This window comes from Lagopus muta, chromosome 6, assembly GCF_023343835.1.
Source record: "Lagopus muta isolate bLagMut1 chromosome 6, bLagMut1 primary, whole genome shotgun sequence".
Classification (NCBI taxonomy): domain Eukaryota; kingdom Metazoa; phylum Chordata; class Aves; order Galliformes; family Phasianidae; genus Lagopus; species Lagopus muta.
Genome location: NC_064438.1, coordinates 26154068 through 26178560, shown reverse-complemented (window position 1 = coordinate 26178560; position 24493 = coordinate 26154068). Strand labels below are relative to the sequence as shown.

The 24493-nt window shown below is 40.8% G+C and overlaps 1 protein-coding gene across 10 annotated transcripts in view; it reads left to right on the top strand.

The window, feature by feature from the left end:
* The window catches only part of PAPLN (papilin, proteoglycan like sulfated glycoprotein), a 63270-nt gene that overhangs the window by 20388 nt on the left and 18389 nt on the right, over window positions 1-24493 (top strand). For 9 of the 10 annotated variants that reach the window (XM_048950153.1, XM_048950155.1, XM_048950157.1 and 6 more), the window contains 12 exons: window positions 4042-4104; window positions 13088-13203; window positions 14425-14485; window positions 14763-14865; window positions 15729-15859; window positions 16202-16325; window positions 17007-17087; window positions 17768-17940; window positions 18523-18646; window positions 19676-19802; window positions 20511-20576; window positions 22559-22766. In XM_048950153.1, the coding sequence (XP_048806110.1) occupies window positions 4048-4104; window positions 13088-13203; window positions 14425-14485; window positions 14763-14865; window positions 15729-15859; window positions 16202-16325; window positions 17007-17087; window positions 17768-17940; window positions 18523-18646; window positions 19676-19802; window positions 20511-20576; window positions 22559-22766 (1371 nt within the window). In that variant the 5' untranslated portion in view covers window positions 4042-4047. The remainder of the gene's footprint in view (window positions 1-4041; window positions 4105-13087; window positions 13204-14424; window positions 14486-14762; window positions 14866-15728; window positions 15860-16201; window positions 16326-17006; window positions 17088-17767; window positions 17941-18522; window positions 18647-19675; window positions 19803-20510; window positions 20577-22558; window positions 22767-24493) is intronic. The other variant, XM_048950151.1, reaches the window with a different exon arrangement.

The window sequence follows — 24493 nt, the reverse complement described above, 5'->3', positions numbered from 1 at the left end:
TTGATTCTCTTCAGTTTGTGTCAAAGCGTATTCCTGGTTCTAAGGCATGATTCACTGATCTTGTTAAGCCTTCGTGGCCCTTGTAACTAAATAAAATACTTTAAAACCAGTTTACTGTTGGCTTTGCTATAAAGAAATCTCCAAGACTGTCTGTCTGTCTTTTCTAGACATTTTATTTGTTAAAGCAAAAGCTTATTTGAGTAGATTCAGTGTTGAGCCCTGAAATAAGGATGCTTATCCAAAGTTACAGATGAGTTACATGAGTTTAAAATATACTATCTCTTCATCTCTGCCCTGTATACTTTTTCCTTTCAAAGAAAGTTAGTTTTTCTACTTTTGAAACCTTGAAATCAATTGGCAGTTTGAAAGTAATTTTTCTGTATATACACAGGCAATGTAGTTCTTGTTTCCTTGGGAGCATAAATGTTGAAAGATGAGTTATGTCCTGGCTTAGAAATGATAGCCATCACCTCTGTGACACTCTGCACCTCCTGTCCACAGTGCCAGACAGAAGTCAGGACTGTGAATGCAGTTCAGAAAGGGGACCAGAATATGCTTTGTGGGTATTGTCAAAAAGAAGTTTCTCAAGTTTCCACAAAATACTATTTGATCCTTATTGTTTTGGAACAGAAGTAAATGTCCTTAGTTGCTAAATTTAATTCCAAGATTAAACTTCTCTAGTGTTAATCAGGTTTGGGTTGGCCCCTGTTGGAGAAAAGAGCTTCATAGTTCAGCTATGCCTTTTACTCATATAACCTGAGCAGTTAGTAGCAGATGCAGTTGGCTAGAAAACTTGAATTTCTTCTGCTGTATTGAACAGAGATTTCAGTTGGGCCTGTCTCTACTTCTGGTTGAAGATCCTGGTTGCCTCTCGCTTATTGTGAGTTGATTCTCATACTCCTTCTTACTGATGTAACTTCAGATTTTAGCACTGTGGTAGGAATTCTTACTTGTTAGTTTTCCAGCAGATGTTCCATATCTAGGGTGTATAGTCACGATTTCCCCTCAGGCCCTGCTACTATTTCTGAATGAAAGGGGGGTGGAGATGCTGTTTTAACAGTGGGAAAATGTAGGTGGGGAGAGTTGAAAAGAATTAAAGGAGGGCAGGAGGCACAGAGCGCAGCAGCTGCTGTTGTCACAAGTGAAAGCACTGTGAAACACTGTCCTTTTCTTTCCTTCCCCCGCACACTCAGGCTTCGGTGAGAAGAATGGCAAAACAAACAGAATAACATATGTTGCCATATCCCAGGTCCTGTAAGGACTGAAAGAGCCATTAAATCCAGAAGCATAACTGCATAACTTGACCATTTTTTCTTGAAGGTTTCAGACAGATTCACGGGTCCCATCTGTGTAATTTCCAGTTGGAATTAAGGCTGAAAGGATCAGTGGTGAATACAACACCTTAGGAAGCTTTCAAAATAACAAGTTTGTTGAAGCTCAGAGAATCGGCCACAAGATTTGTCTTGCAGTGGAGCATTTAATGGGCTAAAAAAGTCCCTACTCCTCCTTCTGACCATTTTTCCTGGAATCTGTTGACTAGTTTAATAGGGCTGCATGTCCTAAACATTTTAATGCTAAATTTGGGCCAGATGTTAGACATCTGAAAGCAATTTCCATGCTCATGCAATTGCACAAAGGCGCAAGTGAGCATGAGAGCTATAACCTGTTGCTTTTTGCTAGGGATTGTCCCATATGTTTGATGCTGTTTCTGGTTGTCTCCTCATAGAATGTTTTTACCCTGTCTGACTAAAACCCTCCAAGATGCTCTAACTACTAGGGGATTGGTAGCGCTGCCGGCAGTGCTGAGCTGCTTCTCTAGCTTCCTTTCCAGGAACATCGTGGTTTTGGCTCAGCGTCTTATCTACCTCTAGGTTCAGATTCAGGAGTGGGCAGTACATTAGCAGCAGTGCTAGGCTGCTGTAGTAATGGATGTGATTCCCACAGCTGTCCGTGTGAACCTGAGAAGTGCCTGTAATGGAAATTATGAAAGAGAAATGCTGGGGAAGAGATTTTTCTCTGGACAGTAAGAAAAGAAGCTGAGGAGTCTCAAATATCTATCTCTGACATCAATACCATTTAAAAAAAATGCTGTTGTTACAATGCCCTTTGCCAGTGGTGTAAGGACATTATAAGCTGCTTCATAAGACTTTTCCTATTTTCTGTGCATAACTTGTAGCAAAAGTGTTGTTTTACCCCATCCCTAGCAAATTTTTAAGACTGAGCTGGATGGGGCCCTGGGCAACCTGATCTAGTAGCTGGCAACCCTGCCCAAAGCAGGGGATTGGAACTAGGTGATCTTTAAGGTCCTCTCCACCCAAAACCATTTTATGATTCTATGATATCTAAGTCTCTCACGGCTGTTCTACATATCTGAAAATGTCACTGTTGGATAGGGCTATGACACAGATCTAGCTGTTGGCCTTATCTGCACGGGGAGTATTTAACCTGTTATGGTGGGCAGCTCTAGATGGTTTTTTCCTTTGATTTTAATTGAAAGAGAATTAATAGCGCATGTGTGAAGTAGAGGCTACATAGTCTTTTCTCAGTTTCTTAAGAAGGCTAATCCAAAGTGAATGAAAGTCTATTCATATATAAAGCTCCAAAAGCTTCATTTGCTTAGGAATCGTATGATTGGCACTCAGAGTATAGTGGCAGAAGCTTATTTTCTCATTATGTTTCTTTTGCATTTCCCTGCTATTTTGCGCAAAGAATTTGGTCCAGCTGGGTTTTCAGCGCTTATTTTCAGTACTCCAAAGGAAAAATAGTAGAGAACAAGTTTTTCATCACCACTCACCGCTCTGAATGTTGGGAACGTAAAAATCCATGTTATGCATGGACTTATGGAGCTGTAATGAGCAGAGTGGATTCAGTGAGGCATAGCACTACAAGAAAAATAGTTGCCCATCATAAAGTTACTTGAAAGACCCAAATGCTCTATCAAGCATGTTTCATTTTGTTTTTGGTACGATGTTATGATTTTGTGGCAACACTAGAATTGTGGTATCTGTTTACATTTTATCTGGATTTAATAGGTCAGGTTAAAGGGACAATATATGACTTCCTAATATTAAAAGGGGTGTCATTTTTGCTTTTTTTTTTTTTCTTTTTTCTTTTTCTTTTTTTTTTTTTAAGGCATTGTGAAAAGAAGGCTTTTCCTTTCCTTTTCCCATAGAAACTTGGTCTAGATAAAAACCATGCTAGGAGTGTCTAGTGTATCTCTTCTTTCTGGGCTGAGTCAACAAGTCATGAGAAGGGGGCCATAAGGAGTAAGAACTATCTAGTGACCAAAGTACCATTTTTCACAGCTGTAAACTGTGGTGGATGGTGGTTGGTGTGGGTTTGGTTTCTGCAACTCAAAGGAGGAAGGATAAAGTAGCAAGAGGCCTCAGTATAATGCTGAGGTTCCAAATTAGCGTAATACCTTGATCTTTTTATTTCTTTTTCCTTTTTTTTTAATTTGAAACAGTTGTATCCTGCCTTCATAGTTTCTGTGGCCCTAGTCTCCTTTCTAGCTCTGCAAAGGGGCTGCAACTACAGTTGATTAAACAAAGTTATAGCTGTTTATGACAAACTGTAGGATTTTAAACATGCAAGATCACACAAGAGATGTGAAGCTTCACCAAGCCACACAGGATGACTACAGGACGCAGAAATGTTAACTGCAGAATTTCTTACCTTGGGTTGGTTGAAGTCGTTACAATCTTAGTGTTTTATCATGTGTATATGTGAAAGGGTGGGAGGACAGGCAAGCAGCGGCATGCGTCTTCCATTGTGCCTGGGGATGGAGTTCTCATAATACCAGAGGAAAGTTCAGGGAAATACTTGTGCTCAGTAATTACATTCTGGCTTTCTGTGCAAGGTATTTTCAGTCTTTGCAGTTGCCTTCATCTATCGAGGGAGCATAGTGATAAAACTGCTTTTCTTCTCTAATCTTGATTTTAGTTCCACATAACTTTTTTTCTGTATGATATTTGAGCTTTGTCACCATACAAGCAGCAAAGAAGCAAGCAATTCTGATCAATACTCCTTGTGTTCCCACAGACACAGATGAAGAACTTGCTCCTTCTGTTCCTGCTAGCAGAGATGCTGCCTTCTGCATTTTTAGTAAGTAAAAACTCTTCTGAATACCTTTGCAAGAAATTAAAGATATTTGCAGGAAGTATATCCAGAAGAACTAATGGGTTGAACTCATCAGGCCTACTGTGGTACTTTTAGAAAAGTGTAATGTGGCAATTAAACGAGAAAATTCTGGCAGTGCCTTTGGCTTGAGAATTGTTATTTGCAAAGCAGTAATTGCTATATCCTGCTTCAAAGCTTTAGAGAACTGACACTGGAAGTAAGACGAATGAATCTTTGGTTAGCTGATTTAAACCAGAAAGGCTACACGAAAGAGAGAAGTTGTATGGTTTAGGTTTTAAGGGGGGATGTAACAATTATACTAAAGCAATTCAGTATTGTCAGAAATAGAGCACAGTTGTTAGGAACTCAGGTTCCTCTTCTTTTCTGAGGGAAAAGTGGGACCTTTCTGAAGTAAATGAAGTTTGAGAGCAGTGCTTCTGAATTTGTCTTCAGCTGTATTAATGAGTTGGACAATCTGAAGTAAAGGGTGACCTGCTGAGTAGATGGGAAGTCTTAGCAAAGGAATACGTGTTATGTTTATTAGATGTAAAGGAACAGAAGAGGGGGGATGGGAAGAAGTAATTATCACCTGGAGTTAAGTGTTTAGTGGGAGTTGTGAGGAATTATATGCCACTAAAATTAATGAGTCCATAACTTTTAATCTCTCAAGCAATTATGAAATTCTATTCCTATATTCAGAATTTGCAAGTGCTTTGTAGGCCTCCTTTGAAGATAAGGGACAAGATGCCAGAAACCAAGCCGAGTTTTTTAGTTGTCATAGACTTCTTATCTTGAGTTGGAAATAAGCTTAAATAAGATCTTTCTATCTCAGATCTTGAAGAAGATTATGCTTTATGGCGAAAGAACCACAAGTGGAATATGCATTAATCAGTTCATCTGCTCACCTGCCTATTTGCAGCCTGGTGATGTTTTGGAAGGAAAATGTCTAAAACACCCTATATACAAATACAAATACTGGCATTTCTCTTTAGCATTAGACTGTTCCCTGTATGCAGTCAGTAGGTCTTCTTGAAGGCATGCTGAATGAAGGAAAAAGGTTTTGCTTTGGCCACCGCTTTATTTCAGCTTCCCTAATGTGCTGGATCTGTCCAAGCTATAAAAAGAAGATCCAACAGCACCGAGACATTCTGCTATGGTGACTCTCCATAGCATACTGTGTAGATCCAAAGGTTTATTTTGGCATATATTCTGATTCCAGCTACATCATATGCAGATGTCTAGAAAAATCTATTAGAAGAGTGGTAAATATGCATAATTTTTCTCAGTGTGCTTCCATGTCCAGTCACGTGTGGTTTATGAACCCTTCAGACTGGAGTCATCTCTGTTTCTCTTTCCCAAACTTGTTCATTGCCTCCTTGAAGCAATCTAAACCTCTAATGGCACAACATTTCTGTCAAAACCAAGATTCTGCTCTTTAGTGATTAAATCATATGTCATCACTGTATTTGTTAGGATAGGATTTATCTTTTTTCCTTTGCATCGCTTAATTTATGTACATGAAATCCCAATTTTTGTTTTAGTAACCCGTCAGTCATCCTGTAGTGGTTTTCTGTAGTTCTTTGCAGTCTGTCTCTAGTTCTCTGTCTTTTATTATGCTTATCATTCATCTTTGTTTTTTCCATGTTTATGGTGTAATTTGTGAATGTGTTGAGCAGTTCAGGTTCCTTACAGAATTCTGCTGCTTATGTCAATTTTTGCAGTGAATGGAGATTTCACTTCTACATTTGTTTTTGACTTCTGGTCACCTGTTTATTATCCATGTAAGGATTTTCCTTCTGGCTACTTAGCTTCCTTCAAAACTTTAGGTGAAGGAATTTGTACAAAGGTTTTTGGAAATCTGAATATATCGGACAGATAACCTTTCTGGTATATTTGCAAATATCTTGAAGAACTGCAACGGCCTTAGAAGGGCTTGTCTTTAAAAAAGCCTAGTTGACTCTTCCCCAAATATATTTATGCAGGTATCTGCTAATTCTGTTCTCCGTTACAGTTTCTATTAATTTATTTAGTAGATGCCAGTTTTATAGTATGTGACTGTTTAATTCTGTGGGTTCTCTTGGGACCCATTTGTAAATTGGTGTCAGATTTTCCACTTCTCAATAATCACATACTGAAGCAGTTTTAGCTGAAAAAGCTGTCTGCCAGTATGTAATCATTTGTTTGTTTCAACCTTGAGTTCCTGTTAGGTCACTTGGATAAACAATTTCTAGTGACTTCATTCTGTTTGTTTTGACCACTTTTCCAAAATAACTCTGTGTTCGTAAAATGTTCTCACAATCCTCTTCTTTGTGGAGCTTTCTGAATGTCTCTTGTTTCTTCCTCAGGAATTTCAGTAATTAATTTAACTTCTCTGCAGTGGCTGCGTCTTTTTAGCTTGCTCTTATACTCTAGTCAGCTCCAGGCCACCCTGAGCCTCAGGAAGGCTTTCCATTTCTGAAAAGTAGCTATTACCTGCTCTGCCCACTAGCCATTAAATTAGTCCTGAGGCAGCACCTACCTGGTTCTGCAGTAGGTGAGGCAGGTGCTACGCTCTATCTAGCTGACAGAAAAGCAGGGGATGTGGAAGGAGACAGCTATATTGTGCTAGAGCCCATAACGGGGTAGAAAGAGTGAGGTGTGCCGAGGGTGGTAAACATAGGGAATATGGGAATGATTTGGGAACTGTAAGGGAGTGCGTTAAGTACTCAAAGACGAACCTAAAGTATCTGGAGGGGCTGAAGTTGTAGGGGAACAGATAGATTTTAGTGGGTTTGTTGGAGAGGATATGCTAACAAGCCAGGGTTAGGGTGGTAGAGAGCGATGGAAGATGGACACAGTGAGTTCAAACCTCAAGCCTTTCAACTGTTAAAACCTTGCTTTTTCTTCTCTTTGAGAAACAGTTTCTCTTAATAAGCTGCTCTCTTCTTCTGTATCATTTTGTGTTTCACTTCCTGCTGTCACCATCTTGTTCTCTCTCATTCTTTTTTTTTTCCTAGGTTTGTTCAAATGCAATTCTTTGATTGCTTATTCATTATTCATAAAAATGGTACTTGGCATTCTTTACCTTCAAAGCTCTTTGCAAGCCTGCTGTGTCTGAGCCAAGATCAATGGTTAAGAGGGAATTATAAAAAATGCTTTGTTCATGTTCATTCGCCTATTTTTTCTTGCATTTTAGGCTAATAGCATAGCTGGTTACAGATGGATTTATCTTGAAAATGCATCTATTGGAATAATAGCATATAACTACATTATAAATGTCTGAGATATACTGAACGTTCTCAGCCCCTGACAGTTAGGTGTGAACATTGAATGCCACATCTTGCAGGGCGTAGCTGTGTGGAAATATTTTAAGTGGTCATCATTGTAGTACAGGACAGGTCTTCTGGATGTAGAAAGGAGAAGGAAATAGCTCACATCCTGAGGAGTATGTGGTTTTAGCATACATTACCAGGTGTGTTGTTTTCCAGAGCCTTGATGGCATTGCTAGGCTGGCCCTGACCAGCTTCCTTCCACCTTGCTCCGTTTGAGCCCTCAGACCCATCAGCCCCACAGCAATACCATAATAGGGCCTGCTCCCAGCCCCAGGGAAGTGCTTCATCCCATAAGACAGGGCTGGCTGTAAAGACAGCTGGGCTGTAAAGTCTAGCCTTGCTCTGCTGCCCCTGGGAGATCCTGCCACTGGGCCCCAGCTCCCCTCCTGACACCTTGACAGCTCTGTTTTGTTGTTTGGTTTTTTTTTTAGTCTACCTCATTAATCTTTCTGTAAGAAGCTAACTCTTTCTAAGCAATTATTATTCAAACCTAGTAAAGCTCCACAAAGACTTCTATTAGCCCAATCTTTGGCAATGAAACCATTATGGAATAAATGGCTGCAGAGATAACTTTCTTTTGTAAAACATTTGGTTTTTCCTTTCTTTCATAGATGTTCCAACAGCAAGGCTAGAATTCAAAGTGTGTTAAGATAAGCTTTATTTCAGAAATATAAACCCCAGAAAGTTAGTGTTTATCAAGCAAGAGTAGTGGAGTGTTATCTATTTGAGAAATACTGTGAAAGATTAAAGAGAAACACTCTGGTTTTAATTGTAGTTTTACACCACAGAAGTGCTGTATAAAATGACAGTTACATCTGGGGAATCAACTTTGCGTTATTCAAGTTATCATTGGCAGCTGTATCTATATTCAGTGGGTAACAATTGTACAGAGTCTTGTACTTCCAATGTAAAGAATTTCCAATGTAAACTTACAGTGTAAATTTCCCACCAGTCTCAGTGTTGGCACTTAGATGTTCCTGGGTCTGAATGGAATCTTCTAAGTGCATGATGCAGTTTCAGAAGTCAAAATAACAACTTTTCAGCATCCAGAAAGATCCTCCAATTGCAGCTCAGTGAAATAAAGATATGTGACCTGCTGAGCTAAAATTGAGCAGTAGTCTTGTCCAAAACTGATCATGACTGTTGGAGCTGTATAATGTGGCATTTTATTGCTGCTTGCCTATTTGGAAAGGCAGCACAAAGAGTCGTGGAACAATTATGGTTGAGTAGGCCATCAAAGGTGCCCAATGAGTAGGGGAACACTAAATGGAAGATTTTGACTGGAATTTAGTTTGTTTGAACCTGTGATTGCAAATCTTCACTGCTCTCTTTGGACTGTGTAGTAAATGTATGTTTGCTTTCATAGATTATTAGTAATTAATGTCAAGGCATTAGGGGAAAATACTTATATTGACTCATAATCCATATTAAATTATGTGAACTTTGTAGATAATTGCATCCCTACAGTGCACATCTGGGATGCACTCTCTGCCTGTGCATAGTTTCCTATCCATGTCATCGAACTGATTGATAAGTGTTTCAGGGGCCCTCTTTAAGTTGTTCCTATGTACTGCCAGCATTTTTCAGGCTTTTTTGAGGTACCACTCATAGCTTCTTTGCCAGTACATGTTTCATATGCAAAAATATGTATTGTATGATATATATTATACTATCTAGTGCCATTTTCCAGCGTTATCTTACTGTGTGTGTCTGATACATACTGAAATTCTCTTTAAAGACTGCAGCTGTAGTGATTCAGAAACATAGCTCTTCTATTTGCTTGTTTTGTCAGAATCAGTTGGCCTGATAAACTTGATAAATCAGTTGGCAGGTGATCCAACTACATCACTAACACCTCTATCATGGAATTGATGAAAGCAATGCAGTGTCCATAAAAATGAAATCATTGACCTTCTAAACTTTTGGACTAGCCCAGCTTGCTTACCAATGAGCACTGAGAGCACGTGGTTCCAGGGTCATGTTTTCATCAATGTTACTTGAAGATAAACATTTCCACTGCTTTAACAGGCAACAGAATGTGACAGAGCAGCTAGGCATTAACTGTTGGTCCTTTCTGGAGTTTCCAGAAGTGAGATAATTGTATATTTTCTCTGGCTTTTTCTGAAACATTAAAATATGTACTTTCTGCAGATAGAGGGTCTACATTCTTGAATCATGCTAAACTCAAGCAGGGGAGGAACGTAGCCAATTGAATTAATAGCAATGATTAAGTTTTTAGGCCTTTAGTTCCAGGGTCCAGCAGGGCCTGGCATTTAGTGATTCTGGCTGACAATAGATAAAAGTATTCTGGAGTCAGTGCAGAGCATAAAGAGGCTTTGGGGACAGAAAATAGCTGATAGCATCTTAAAACATATTGTTATCAGAATATATAATAATAATTTCCTTATTTATTATGTTGCTTTATATTTGTGCACGCATGCATACAGTCACATATTGACTGTATTGGGAGTTGGGTTCCTATTAAAAGATTTCTAACACTGTACAGCTTTGGAAGGATTCTTCTATCTGACACTCCTTTTAGGGTGTACATAAACGGAGTGATACTGAGAATATGATTGTTTCTGCACTCTGCAGATGTATAAGGCTTACAACAAAGAGTCCCTGCAGATTTTGTTCTCTGTAGAAGGAATAAAGAATGCTACTTCTGTAGGAGGGATATTGGAATATTTATCATGTTGGTGTGCGTGTCAGGGAAGGGTTTTCTGTCCTAATTGCCTTCCAGTAATCTGACTTTCAAATGCTCCTCTTTTGGATTTTTATCTACATGTTTTCTTCACCCTTATGGTGACTGAAAGATTCCTTGTTTCCAGGGTGAGCTAATACTGCTCCTAAATCAGTCAGCTGATATAGAGGAATAAGACTGCAGAGAATTAGAGCGGTAGCATGTTTCATTCTTTTGGGAGTAAGGGAAGAGGGATTACAGGGGGCAGAATTAGGTGCTGAAAGAAACACTTGGGAAAATAAAACGCTTTTCTGAAAGCTAAAACTCTATTGATGGGATTACTCCCGGAAAGGCAAATGAGAATGCCAAAGGCAAACACTGAGCTGAATATTTGGAACAGAACAATGGTAGCTAGGTTTGGCAAGAGGTCAGAGTGACATTGACTTGGCAGACAGAAAATATGTGGAAGTGGCTGTAACCTGGGTAGTGTCATTGAGTGAGCAGTGAAGGTAAACAGAGTTAGTCTGAACTAGAAAACTTGTCCTGAAGGATTTTGCTTGCTGAGGTGTTAGAAAGAAATGCACAAATACTTACATGAAGAAAATCAAACAGCATAGGCCAAGAAAAATGAGCTTCATGTTAAAGCAGTAGAGGCAGGATGAAAATGGAGTGACTCTGGACAATGATAGTTGTGGGTATGGTTGTAGCAACTGCATAAATACAGCAAGATATCTCTGACTGTATTGCCCTGTCTGTAGCAGGGAATTACTTCTTAAAAGTGGCCAAGAGGAAGAAAAACAAGACTATAACTCAAGAACTTGCAATCAGGCAGGGAGTATGTGCAGAAAATTACAAAAACTGTTTACATGACAAGGGAGGATTAACCCGTGCATCTTGCCCAAGTTGAATTCATTGGATAATTTATAATTATAGGATAGTTCCTATTTCTCGAAGAGATTTGTATGTCTTATGTAAAAATGATTAACTGAAATGAAAAATACGTTCAAGAAATGAGGAGCTCCTGCCTTCTCTGTAGGCCCTGGAAAGCAACCCTGGTGGGTGCGAAGTGTGAATTGGGTGGGGTAATACCCCTGCAATACATCGCTAGCATGTTCCTCCACTCCGGTAGAAAACTCTTACAACGACACGAGCTGCCTGATCATCAGGGAGTAATTTACATGAGAATGCAGGAGGGATAACAGGAAGGGATAGTAACAGAACACAAGCAGGGAGATGTGGAGAGTGAAGCTGTGAGGTGAAGTAATCTAGTCACAGAAGGAGCTCTGTGAATCTCGAGGATAAGCTGGGAGCCAGACCCAGAGGTTATGTAGATTTGGAATATTGGAATATACAGTGTGGGTGAAAGAAAATTTGGCTATGTCTCTTTTTTTTTTTAACCTTTCGTTTTCAATAACGGATTGTAATTACACACCAAAATAATAGCCTTACAGCCTTAGTCTGAATTAGCCAAGTTAGCATTGGCCTGCATCAACCAGCAAGAAGTGAAACTGCACTGCAAATAGATAATGACATTATGAAGTGATGCCTGCTTGCAATACGCAGCTCTCAGAAGGAGCTGCTTCTTATTGTGCAAGAGCAGCCTGGACCTACCGAAGATTGCCGGTCTCACTGCACGCAATTTAAATAGACTCCTGATGTCTTTACAGCATGAATGATCTGCCGCTAGATTATCACCTGAGCTCTCGCTTGAAGTAAGAGGTGTAAATAGAAAATGTATTAATATTCACCTTTCTTCATGATCCTTCTACCACGGCAGACATACGGCTTGTTGTAGTCTGTCTTGTGTTCTGGAGTAATGAACCGCGAGCAGGAGCTGCTGTGGATCCTTGCACGTTGCTGAATGAATTTGCAGACTATTAAGATGAAAGGGAAAAGGAAATGGAGGTTGCAAAGATATGATTTCTGACTCCTTTTTGAGTCTTCCTCTGCCTTTCTTCTCCTCATTAACTCAAATACCTAAATGCCCAAATGGTATGTATTACCTTATCAGCTGTGTAATATGTATGTAAACTGCCCAACAGGTGTAGCTGCTCAGCAATTCCTATCTTTACAGTGTCACTCCCTGAGCAACTCTTCATTCACTGTTGTTTTTTTTTTTTGCAAACATTGCATCCAGCAATTATTTTTATTTTCAGGATGTTGCTATTCTTCCCACTAAATCATAGAATCACAGTATCAGTGGAGTTAGAAGGGACCTCTGAAGGCCATCTAGTCCAACACCCCTGCAGTGAACAGGGACACTGTGTTCTGCTGTATGCAGATCCTGTCAGCTGCAGCAGGCCTCCTTCCTGAAAACTTATTTTGTATGCTTCTACAACAATGTATTTTGTGTAATTCTATTGCAATTATAACATCTTATCCACATTATCATGCTGATTTCTCTTAATATAAGTACTCAGTATGACATTCTAAAACAGAATCAGTTAAGGCTACTGCTGGTGATGGCCTGTACCTTAACATGTAAAATGTTGTGCAGGTGAAAAATGTCCAAATACAGATATTCTTTTTTTTTTTCCTGCCTTAAGATCTGTGTTCTAGGGGTTTACTTACTGCTTCCTTCATTTCTTCTAAGTATCTATCTGTCTTGGAGCTGAGGATTTGGAGTTAAGAGGTTGTGTTTGGAGTGACAGTACTCACAGCTCCTGAATTAATGGTTTGCCTCTACTGCCTTGCTGAGAGGGAGTTGTTATCTTTCAGATGATTATTCCAAAGTACTGAGATTATGAAGTTGGAGCTGCTGTATGTCCTCAGGAATATACTACTTCTAGTTACTAGAGGCTTGGCTTTTCTGATGTATTGTTCTCTGCCACGTTTCATAGTAGGAATGCGAGGCAGCAACAGAGTCTATTTTGGAAGAGAACAAATAGGCATTCTGCTTCATTTTCATTGTGTATGTTTGTTTGTCATTTTCCTTCTGTCTGTTTGATATGTTTGTGTTTTGTGTTATTTACAGGGCCATAGGATGAGGCGGCAGACTGGTGTTTGGGGAAGCTGGGGTGAATGGGGCAAGTGCAGTCGGAGCTGTGGTGGTGGAGTCAGTGTTCGGCAACGGCGCTGCTACTTCCAAAGGTAAGGTCTAACCTCATTTTTCTTTCTTTAAATGTAGGGAAAAGTCGTCTGAATCCACTTTGACACAATCCTTTGCTTTAATCTCATCACTGCTCTTTTGAAAAAGACTGTCTTTAACTTGTCTTTGCTTTGACTCCATTGCTTGAATACAGTGATCTCTCTTAGAGATCTGAGGCTGTACAATGCGGTGACCGGTATGGCAGCACCTATTCAATCAGGTCTAGTGTGGGAGACCTGGGGGAGTTGGAGGAGAGATCAGAGCATTTGGTTGCTCTCTCAGGAGCCAGTGGCTATGCCAAGATTTTCTTGGGCTTATGATTTCCAGGAAGATAAATTGCTCCAGTGAATGGTGCAGGAGTGAAGTAGGCTTGAGCACTGCTAACGCGGTCCCATCTCATTTGTAGCTGATTAGATTAGTGATGACAATGGCTAGAAGTGTACTTGTTGGGAATTATGAACCTGAGAGATCCTGTTGTATAAAAAGCAAGAAAAGGAAAAAAAGATAATAATAATAACCGTCAGCCTCAATAACATCAGAGGCTAAAGAAACCACCTCACCCTGATTTAAAGAGGATCATCTTTGAAGGCTGCCTGCCATGGTATACACTCATGTCTTGTTCCCTGCTTAGAATTTCTGGGGACTTGTCTCTACATTTTAGAAGTGCTGAGATGTTAGATTTTTGTTGACTTTTCAGATCAATATACTTCATGGCTGTTATTCACCATAATTCTCAGCTGAAAACATTTGACTGGAACCATTGTTGCACACTCTTCATGGGCATCTTTAGCTCTCCCTAGGGATGGGCTTAGAGTGCATATAAATAGCACAGTAAGTGATATGCATACCTATTCTGAATTAGCCACTGCTGTCTTTTTTGGAATATGTGTCTGGGTCTGGTAAGGATATGTCAGCTATATGCTAGTGGACAAAGGACAAAAAGTTCTACTTCCATTACTTAGTGAAAACAGTGCTGAAGAGCTATCCTGTAATTGTTCTTGTTTCATGTTTCATTCATGACAGATTGCAGTCTGTAGCAGAAAATAGCACTAGAAAATACAAACTTGCATTAGTTTAGAAAGAAGTGCTTTTTCATTATTTTGCTGCTTCAGGAGACTGTGTAAATATTATATGCTGTATGTGAAGGTTATTGGGGATATCTACCATGAGATGATTTTTTTCCTGTGTTCAGACAGCTTAATGGGATTTTTTTGGTGTTTCAGGACAGAAAGTGCTTCCAGTTGCATTGGACCAACTCGAAGCTATCGCTCATGCAATATTCAGGTAGAGCACAGTGTTTGTACTGTGTTGGGTTTTTTTGCTTTCTTGTTGCTCCTTTTCCCATTCATGTTCAGAAGTAATATGCTATCGTTGGATTCTCTTTCTCTGGCATTACTGATGAATGCTGTTCATCAATGGTATCTCTTCAAAAGAATATTGATCCCAGACAATAATTTATCCTAAGATTTTAAGTGTGAGACAGAAGGGAAATTTTTAGCTGCACATTTAATTCTCCTCCTTCTCCTGATGGCCTGGTGAAAATGTTTTCTCCTCCAAACAGAGCTGTCCGGAAAGTTCCAGAGATTTCCGGGCAGAGCAGTGTGCAGAGTTTGACGGGACAGAATTTCAAGGAAAGAAATACAAGTGGCTTCCATATTATGGAGGTAACAATAAGTCTAGTAAAGTAGAGTTACTCTTCATCTCTGACTATCAGCGATATGTTTTTATGTTATAGAATGTATTCTTACAGTAGATATTTCCCTAACTGGAGTAGCAAGGAGGTTTGTGGCATGGATATTATCTTCTTGTCAGCCGCAAAGCATTGCTGACATGAAGATGCTACATGGGCAAAGAAACACCTACCACAGCAGCAGTACATAATTGTCTCTTGTAACAGCTGTTCTTTCAGGAACATTGCTCAAGAAAGCTGGAACTCGCTGCAGTTGATCATAAAGTATTAAAGAAGCCACAGCTCTGCTGTATTTTACTGTATTTGTGAAAGAATACTAGCAAGGTGCATGAGAAATAAATGCATGTAACTAATAAGTCCTTTAGAAAACATGAGATATTTGCAATTGGCCCACGCTTTCTTGAGAAACCGCTTCAGAAGGCAGATTTAGGAACAAGAGATCCTCACTCTGTTCATTTCCAGTGACTTGCTGTCTGTTAAAATAACAGCTTTCTTGTGTTCTGTACCAACACTTATTCTCTTTCCAAAAAGCTTTGTACTCACTCTGTGGGGCGTAAGAAGAGTTCTACTAAGGAACAACCAAATATCCCATGGGCCAACATGACCTCTCTAGCACTTGCCAATCAGAGTGCCTGAGGAAAGGGATGCATACAGTGAGGCTTTCCCAGGGTGCTTTTCCATCATCCAGCAGTTTGTGACACAGAAATCTGCTTGGTATCTGCCACTTAATATCAGTTCGCTCCTCTTTCTGCTTCTGTAATCTAAAACCAGGACTCTGATGCATTAGCAAGCTATTAACCATGGTACACAGTATTTTTTTTTTTTCTCTCCTACCAGCACCCAATAAGTGTGAGTTAAACTGTATTCCGAAGGGAGAAAACTTCTACTACAGACACAAGGAAACTGTGATAGATGGAACTACTTGTGAACCTGGCAAGCGGGATATCTGTGTAGAAGGAGTTTGTCAAGTGAGTCATCCTGTTGTTTCCTTCCTCTGCCATTGTGTCTATTTGTCTTTCAGGTTATTCCCTTTCTTCTGCTTGGCCCTTTGTAATAATGTCTGAAAAGTGGATTCATTCAGTTTCTGAGATGCTGAGGAGGATATCAACAGCTTTTATCTACCTGTCTCTGGAAGTGAAAGGGAAGAGGTCAGCTCTGTCCTTCTCCTGACAACAGCTTTCCTACCTTCTGATTTCCCACACTCCCTAGATTCAGGCTTTCTCATAAGTACAGTCCATCATTTAGCCATTTTGTCTTTCTTTCCCTTGTCATTATGGTTTATTCATATTGATGCCCCTGTGCCCTGACAGGCTGTTGGCTGTGATAACATACTAGAATCTACCAAGAAGGAGGACAAATGCCTACAGTGTGGAGGAGATAACAGCACCTGCTATGATGTGAAGGGTACTTTCGATGTGCCCAACCTCCCCAAAGGTACAGTTGATCTGTATAGTTCAGGCAGGTGATAAGGGGAAGGTTAAAACTAAACTAATGTGGCACTTCAGCATCAGAAAACGTATTGATTGCCTTACTCAGGGAATCATTTTCTCAGTCTCAGAAGAGTCAAATGTACTTGAAATTCTCCTGGTGTCTCTCCCTGTTCAGTCTCTAACAGGTGCTATAAATGTACCATGTGAATATAGCTCTATACCATTTTCATAAGACTATCCCTATACACAGTGTCTTGAAAGCCATACTAGAATTTCTGCAAGGCTATAAATGGAACTGAATCTTCTGCCGTTAGCCAATTTTTAGTCATTTCAAGACAACTGTGCTGTGATCAAATCTTAGTCAAGACCCAATATGCCAGTTACTGAAATCCTAAATTTTAGAACGTTAAAAAAATGACTTTGCACTAATCCATGTGCTTACTTTTCTGAGGTGTAATTGAAACTGTATGCCCATGGATTGATATCTTGAGATTGGTATCTTGAGAGTTTTTGGTGAAGCTATTCAGAATACAGATAAAGTGACAACTGAAATGCGTTGAGCCACCATCATAAAGCTCATCCAGTTGTTCAGATACAAATGAAATTGGAAGAATCATTGAAGCACAAATGTGACTGTGTACTATTAACAGATAAATATTGAGTAATCCCCTTAATTTTTCTTCAGGGTACAATCAAATGTTCATCATCCCTGTGGGAGCCACCAGCATCCAAATCAAGGAGGTTATGCCAAGCAGGAACTTTATGGGTAAGACTGATATTGGAACATGTGTTTCAGTCTGTTTGGACTCCAGCCATTGCATTAAAATTTGGTTTTCAGTATACTAGGATTTGCAAGGTTTGCCTTGATAGTTTGATCTGGCAGAGGGGAAAACTGAAAATCAGGTCTGAATACTGAGTATCTTTGAAGTGTAATGATGCTCAACTCTGGGCTTCAGATTTACCTCATTTTCAATGAAGAAGATAAAGTCAGTACTGGAATAAGCTGGAGGAATTTGACTGTGCAGCATATAAGTGCTTTCTCTGCAGCAAAACTGGCAAGAACTGTCTGAATATACAGCAGCTTCTGGCAAGGAAATGCTAGGCTGGTCCAGCATTTTTGGTGGATAATGTTCCCCTTTATTTGCCCCACCTGTGATGCAGAATTTAGTGAAAATGGGAGCATCCCTGTTGAATTCTACTGTTCATTTTTGTATGTAAATTTTTGCAATGGTGATAGGTGCTGCCATATTAGATTGTCTCTCCACTTAAGAGGATTGCAATAGTAATGCAAAGAGGTGGTGCTCAAATTATGATGCTGAGAGCTCTGTGGGCTGCCAGTACCTTGAAAGTCTAGAACAGGAACTGTCTAGCAGTAGCTAGAACCAGATTTCAAGTCATAAATGTTAATTTATTGCCTTTTCTTCTCTGGCATGTGGGTTTATCCAGCTGTCAAGAATGTGCAAGGGGATTATTATCTGAATGGGCATTGGACAATTGACTTCAGCCGAACGCTACATATAGCTAGCACAGTTATGCACTATGATCGTGGCTCAGAAGGTGATCTTGCCCCAGAGCTCCTCCATGCCAGGGGTCCCACCACAGAGCCCTTGGTCATTGAGGTAAGTGGCTGTGCTTGCCCCCACTGATACTGTCTTGTTTTGCATAGCAGTCCTCACGTAGTGCAGTGGGAGTACATTGGTGAAGTTGAGATGGGAAATACTCTTGAAGGATAACTGGGCCTGCAGGAATCTTACAAAGCTCTAGGCCCTTAATCTAGACCATGGTGTTTTGCTTGCAGAAAACACAGTGTTATGCTGGTGTTCTGAGGCCCAAAAAGGAGCAAAGCAAGGCCTGATGTATTCCTCTGAGCTCTAACTTTCAGATGAGTTTGCACAGAATGGGTTTGGTGCAGGGACAGGCTCTAGGGTACTGCATATTATAGTGTACCGTAGGCCATGTCAGGGTATTACTGTAACAGACCAGGTAGATCTTCTGCCTATGAGAGAGATGGATGCACCCTTTTCTGAAAAATGATGCTCCCTAGATAATCAGAGAAAGCAAGCAGAAAACACAGCCCAGAGAAAAAAACTTCTTTGAACTGGAGGGACCAAATCAGCTCAAACCCTCAGACACAGTGGGAAATGCTGTGAAGGGAAGAAGTGCTGCTGCTATTTTCATGACTTTATCCCATGCTTTCATAGCTCATCAGTCAGGAGCCAAACCCAGGAGTACAGTATGAATACTACCTGCCTACACACAGACAGTCCACAGGTTACAGCTGGAGCTACAGTTCCTGGAGTGAGTGCAGCTCTGAGTGTGGAGGAGGTAAGGGGGCAGGACCTGGTCTCTGGCAACGTGGTTCAAGGTTTATATCCACACCATGAAGATGCAGCGTGCTGCCCTCTGCAGCTGCTTCTCAGCAGTCTCCTGCTGGAAGACAACGCAGATATCTGCTGGTGGTGGTTAAGGTTTTCTCAAGAGAGAGTCGCATGGAATCACAAGAGGATTGTGCTCCTTGCATTGTCCTGTCTAATTTTACATGTCTTAATCCTCAGACTTGTTACTTGGATCTTGGATCATAGGGATGTGTTTGTTTTATCTTGTCCTACCTCAGTTCTTAATGTCCTCTGCAGGCCTTTTCAAACTCTTGAAACCACTTTCCAAGCTGACCTGGTCTACAAAACTGGGTTGTATCACACCTCTGTACCTCTACTGTCACCTGTAAGATTCCATTTCTCTGAACAGGAAGATTGTCAGATACCATGGGGTGTCACCACATGTTCAGTTTGCATCAGCAAAACTATTGATTTTAAACTAAAAAACAACCACCAAAAAATGCCCCAGCAATCAAACCAAAAACCTCCATCTGACTATGGAGTTTCTGTGTGCCTCTTCTTGTCTTGCTGATGGTAGCTCTTGCCATACTGTAGTTGTGGGAGCTGATATTCTAAACCAGTAAGAAACATAAAGATTTACAACATCTAGTCTTCACAAGACTGACCTTCTAGGTCTAACAGCTAACACCAAGCAGGGTTCCTTCGTGAGCAACATATGCATATGACATCTCCCTTGTGACTCTTAACCCACTCAAACAAAAGGGAAAGGTCCCTCACCTATACAGAATTATTCTATCTTTTTTATTTCCTGTGAACTTGTATACTGTGAGTAGGTGTCATTCATACACGTGGTGACAGACCAAGAGCTACACCTGACTCTTCCAAGTTGGTGAGTTTGCAGGTGTGGATTCAGTGCTGCTTTAGAATCTTGTCTTAGCAATGCCACTGCATTTCAAACACTGGTACATTTTCCTGGGTGCCCTACATTGATCAGTATACTTTCTTGTTTGACCTTCAGGCTTCCAATCCCGTTTGGTGTTTTGTACCATAGACAATGAGATTTATCCAGACTATATGTGCAGTAACAAACCACGACCAGACAGTAACCGGACATGTGGCCATCAGGCTTGTCCCCAAACAAAAAGGTAAGATTTCCTTTCCACTTCTGAGCTCTGTCTTCCTCCTGAGGTGCTTTTGGAGCCAGGAAAATGGTGCTTGGCACTTTCCAAGGAAATGTTTCACTTCTTAGAGTAAGCCCAAATCAAAGCTGGGGATGATAACTATATGACAAGTGTTCTTATGTACACAAGAAATGGTCTTGATAGGTCCTATGTTCATTTTCATAGACCAGTTATATTTTCTTTCTAGCATAATTGTGGAAGATAGTCTTCTAGCCTGTAGGTAGGGAAGGCAGAATCTGTGAAAGAAGGTAAGGAATAGAATCTGTGGTTTCTGTTCTCTTCAAATGGAGCCTGCCAAAAAAGAGAAGTAGGTCTGAGATGGTCTAATTTTGTCTTTTCTGCATTCTCAGTGTCCTTGTTCTTTGAAATAGATGAATCCTGGAATCTTCTCCTTTTCTATTATTTTCAGACCCATTTAATCAACCATTTCCCCTTTGTCCCTTGATTACATAGCCTTGATTACAGTTTAAGCAATTGGCTTAAATTGGCTCTTAAAAGCATCCAGAGCTGTAACCAGAGCCTTAACTGCATATCTCATTGTGCATCTGGTTGTTATAGTGGAGACTTGCTGTAGGCCAGGGAGTACCTGGAAAACTGGGAACATTTCTGAATTCATATTAGCCCATAGCTACATGCTTTAAGTTGTTTAAATTCTTTGTTCTGTGTGTAAAGGACTTCTTACATCTCTCCGCCACAAGCCTGGAGCCACGGTGGAGCACGGAGCTCTCAGATGAAGAGGTAACACTGAGGAGACAACGGGAAGGCAGCTGCTATCTTCTGCTTTCCATCTAGTTGCCCACTAGAGTGTGTGGGGACTTGGAGTCTTTCCTTTGGCACTGGTGGTAGCAGTGGGCCATGCTTTGCTTTTGATTCTTGCTGATGAAAATGATGGTGGAGGGTGCTGGCTGGCAGCTTTGCTTAGGCGGTTTTGAGTGCTGCTTGTAACTTGACTGGTATGGAGTTGAGGAAGAGACAGATTCTTCATAGCTTTTGGCTTGATAATTGTTTGTTTTAGGCTAGAGTGGGGGAGGCGTGTTTTTTAAGATTTTTTGTTTGGTTAATCAAGATAAAAAACAGGAAAAGAGAATGTGATGGGCTAAGTCTGTTGAGTCATTGACCAGGACTGGACTCCAGAGTGCCATAGCAAAAACCTCAAAGTTCCTCAAAAGCTCTTTCTTTGGCCTGGGTCCTGTATCAGGCAGAAAATTGCTTACATACTGTGGTGAGCGCAAGGCTGTCACAGATACAGTACTTAGAATGTCCACTGAGGTGTTAGAAGTAAAATGGAATAAAAGCAAAACAAGTGTTCCCAGCAAACTGCTGATAGCATAGGACTTGCCTCTGAATGGTCCCATCGTTACGATTGATCTTTCCATACAAAGGACATGAAACAAGTGTCAGAGATGTCTTGACTGCAGTTGACGGAATCTGTAATTGAGTCCATCCAGTTGATAAAATCTTTCTAAAACTGCACGCTTTCTTCACAGGAAGCAAAACACTCTTGTTTTCATACCCTCTGGAACTTCTGTAAAAGCTTGATCAATTAATTTGTTTTGAGCTCAGTAGCCACACTGCTCTAAGTGGCTTCTGTTTGCTGTAATTGTTCACTTTCCAAAGGAAATATCTTATTCTGTGGTAAATGGTATTCAGTTCTAGGCTATCTGCTTCTTTAATAGCAGAAAAGAAGTATCTTAAGGAGATGAACATGTCTTCTCTTGGCTGAGTCTGCTGTGGAGTTTTTGATGGGATATGAATGTGAATTGGCTGGCTGAAAGTTAGTTACGAGGGTGGACCAGGGGGAGCAACTGGAAAGGTAGGGGAGAAAACATGAACTGTCTTTACTCTCTGGCTGGGGCTTAGGTGTCTGAAAGAGGGAGATAGTAGATCACTGTGATACACCCCCTGTATCACCAGTGCCTTTTAACTGCTTCCACTCCATGCTGGAGTCTGAAATCCCTGAAGTCAGGCCATGCAAGCTGTGCTCCCAACTGTGTGGGCAGGAATGGACAAGGGAGGGATTCTACCATCCACTGTGACTGTTTTCTGCACGTTTGCACTTCTGCTAGCAAGGATGTAACATTTCCATGACAGCTTCAGCAACCAAATCCAGAATCTGTTTGAAGTTTTTTTTTTACTTTTGCTATGTGCTTCTGTTAGATAATCTAGCCAATGAGAGGAGTAAGCCATCTTTCTGTTGGTTTGTCAATTAAAAGTTTGTAAGTGCTTCTGGAGAGTTGAGCGTAGTTTGCAGGCAGATTGAGATCTCAGTTTGGTGATGTCTTCTGCTTTGGACGGTGGCTGGAGCATGATGGATTGTGAGCTACTTTTCTTGGATTGTTTTTTTTTGTTGTTGTTTGTTTTTACTTATTATTATTATTTTATTATTATTATTTTTTCTTCCTCTTTAGTGTTCCATTCCAGGCATAATATTTTTGCAGATGTTAGGAAACCAAAAGCCATGGAAATGAAACTTCCCCTCAGGGAAAGCTCTGCATTTCCAGAGTAACGAGTGTTTTGTAGCTGGGCATTTGCCTTTGGAGTGGGACTCATGCTTTGCACAGCCAATCAAGCTGGGCAGTGCTTGGTGAAATAGGAACTTGTCTCTGACTCTGTTCTGCAAAGAAGACATTTTCCTTGTCTGACTGCAACACAGACACGGCACTGACTTCTGTGCCATTTAGTTGGGCCATTATTTGTTTGCTTGATTCTGTGACCTGCAGGTGGAAAACAGGGGAGTGGGGACCCTGCTCAGCTACCTGCGGTGGAGGCACCCAGACTCGCTCTGTTTACTGTGTAGCATTTGATGGTCAGAACTCCCAGGGTGTTGTGGACAACGCTGAGTGTATGGCCTTTGCACAGCAGCCTCACAGCAGTCAGCCCTGCAACAGGAGACAGTGTGCAACCTGGAGCACAGGGCCCTGGTCAGAGGTGAGTTTGTGTGAGAAGCAACTGCCACATGGCATTCACTAAAGGAGGGTCTGCCAAAGCTTGAGGGTGAAAAGACAGGCACCTTCTCTGAGACTGTACAAGGTGGATGTCCATGGCAAGGTGCAGACTGTCCCTGCAGTCCTCCAAAGTTCTCCAAATAGCATCTATGCCTTTTGATAATTTTTTTCCTGTTCCTTTCACCACATGCTCTCTCCCCTGTATTTTCATCAGATCTACCAGATCTTGCCAGTGTTTGCTTCTGAGCCAGGCCTGGAGCTAAGATATTCAGGCTAAGAGCTGCTGTGCTGCAGCTGTTCTTGTGCAGTAACATTTCCCCTCTGTAAAACAGGAGCTCATGGTTCCCACTTATGCTGCTTATTTCCATGCGTATTGCTGGCCCAGCATTACTAGCCCCTGAATGGCAGTACTAAATCACAAGTCAGTAAGGAAGATGCTATTGAACTGCTGGTGACCTGCTGTTTACTGTAGGCTGTGTATCAGTGCAGGGCTTCTCTGGACAGCTGCAGCGTGCATTCATCCTCCAAACTACATGTACTCAGCACTACCAGCCAGGCATTTAGAAGACATCTTATGTTCATAAGTCATAGAAAGCAAAGATAGTAAATATCATTGAATTGCATCTACTCAGTCCCTAAAACACGAGTGAATTTTTTTTTGAAAGAAGTGTGTTGCATTCTTGCAACATTTGATTTACAGTTTTGTGGTATTTCTTTGTCAAGTGATGCAGCAGCAGCATGAAATGCGACTTTGAGGCATGATAAGCAGGACTGTAACGTTTTTTTGTTGTTGTTTTTGTACTCTCATGAGATGTAGGATGTGAATACTGAAGTGAATTCAGGGTTGTGGAATGAGAGCACTATTTAGGAAAGGCACAAAGAACTAAGTGACCTGTTCTTGCAAATTGATTCCTAAATGATTCATTCTGGGGTTACAAAAAAAATGACTTCACCTATGTCTTATTGGAGACAGAAGGTCACTCTGGTAAATAAGTAGCACTCTACTGGGAAGCTCAAAGTAGTTCAGACAGCTCTCAGGTAATTTCCTATGTAGTTGACTTTGACAATTCCTGGAGAACTGAGCTAGATTCCAGACAAAACCACTGTGAATTTAACAGAGGATTGCAAAAGGGCATTTACATGCATAGGAAGATGATGTCTCACAGCTTGACACCATAAAGTAGAGCATGAGGTCTTCAGGAAAAAGACATGAGAAATACAAGAATCTTGTCTTTTTATCTTCCCCTGAATTCTTTACCTTGAGCTGGCTTAGGCAGGGGGTTGGACTCGATGATCTCTGGAGGTCCCTTCCAACCCCTGCAATTCTGTGATTCTGTGTGATTCTGTGAACATTAGTTTGCAGGTATCTCCTGCCATCTACAAACATCATGTTTTGAATATATTCTGTTGTACTGGTATTTTTTTCCAAAGTCATTCATTCTTCTTGTCTTTTTTGATAGAGAGCAGGAGAAGTTACGTAACTAAGCCAAAATTATCCAGTGAGTTCCCAGATCCTATCCAACATGCCATATTGTCTCTTTTACAGCACGGACAACCATTCTGCTCATTCCCATCCAAGAATATGGTTTTTAATGCTGGTTGCTTGTTTGAGACATTCTTAAAGTGGTACTCTGCCCTGTTGCTAGGGACCACAGCCTGGAAATGCAAGTGTAAATTAGATGCTTCCTTTTCACTGTTGTGCTCTGTTCC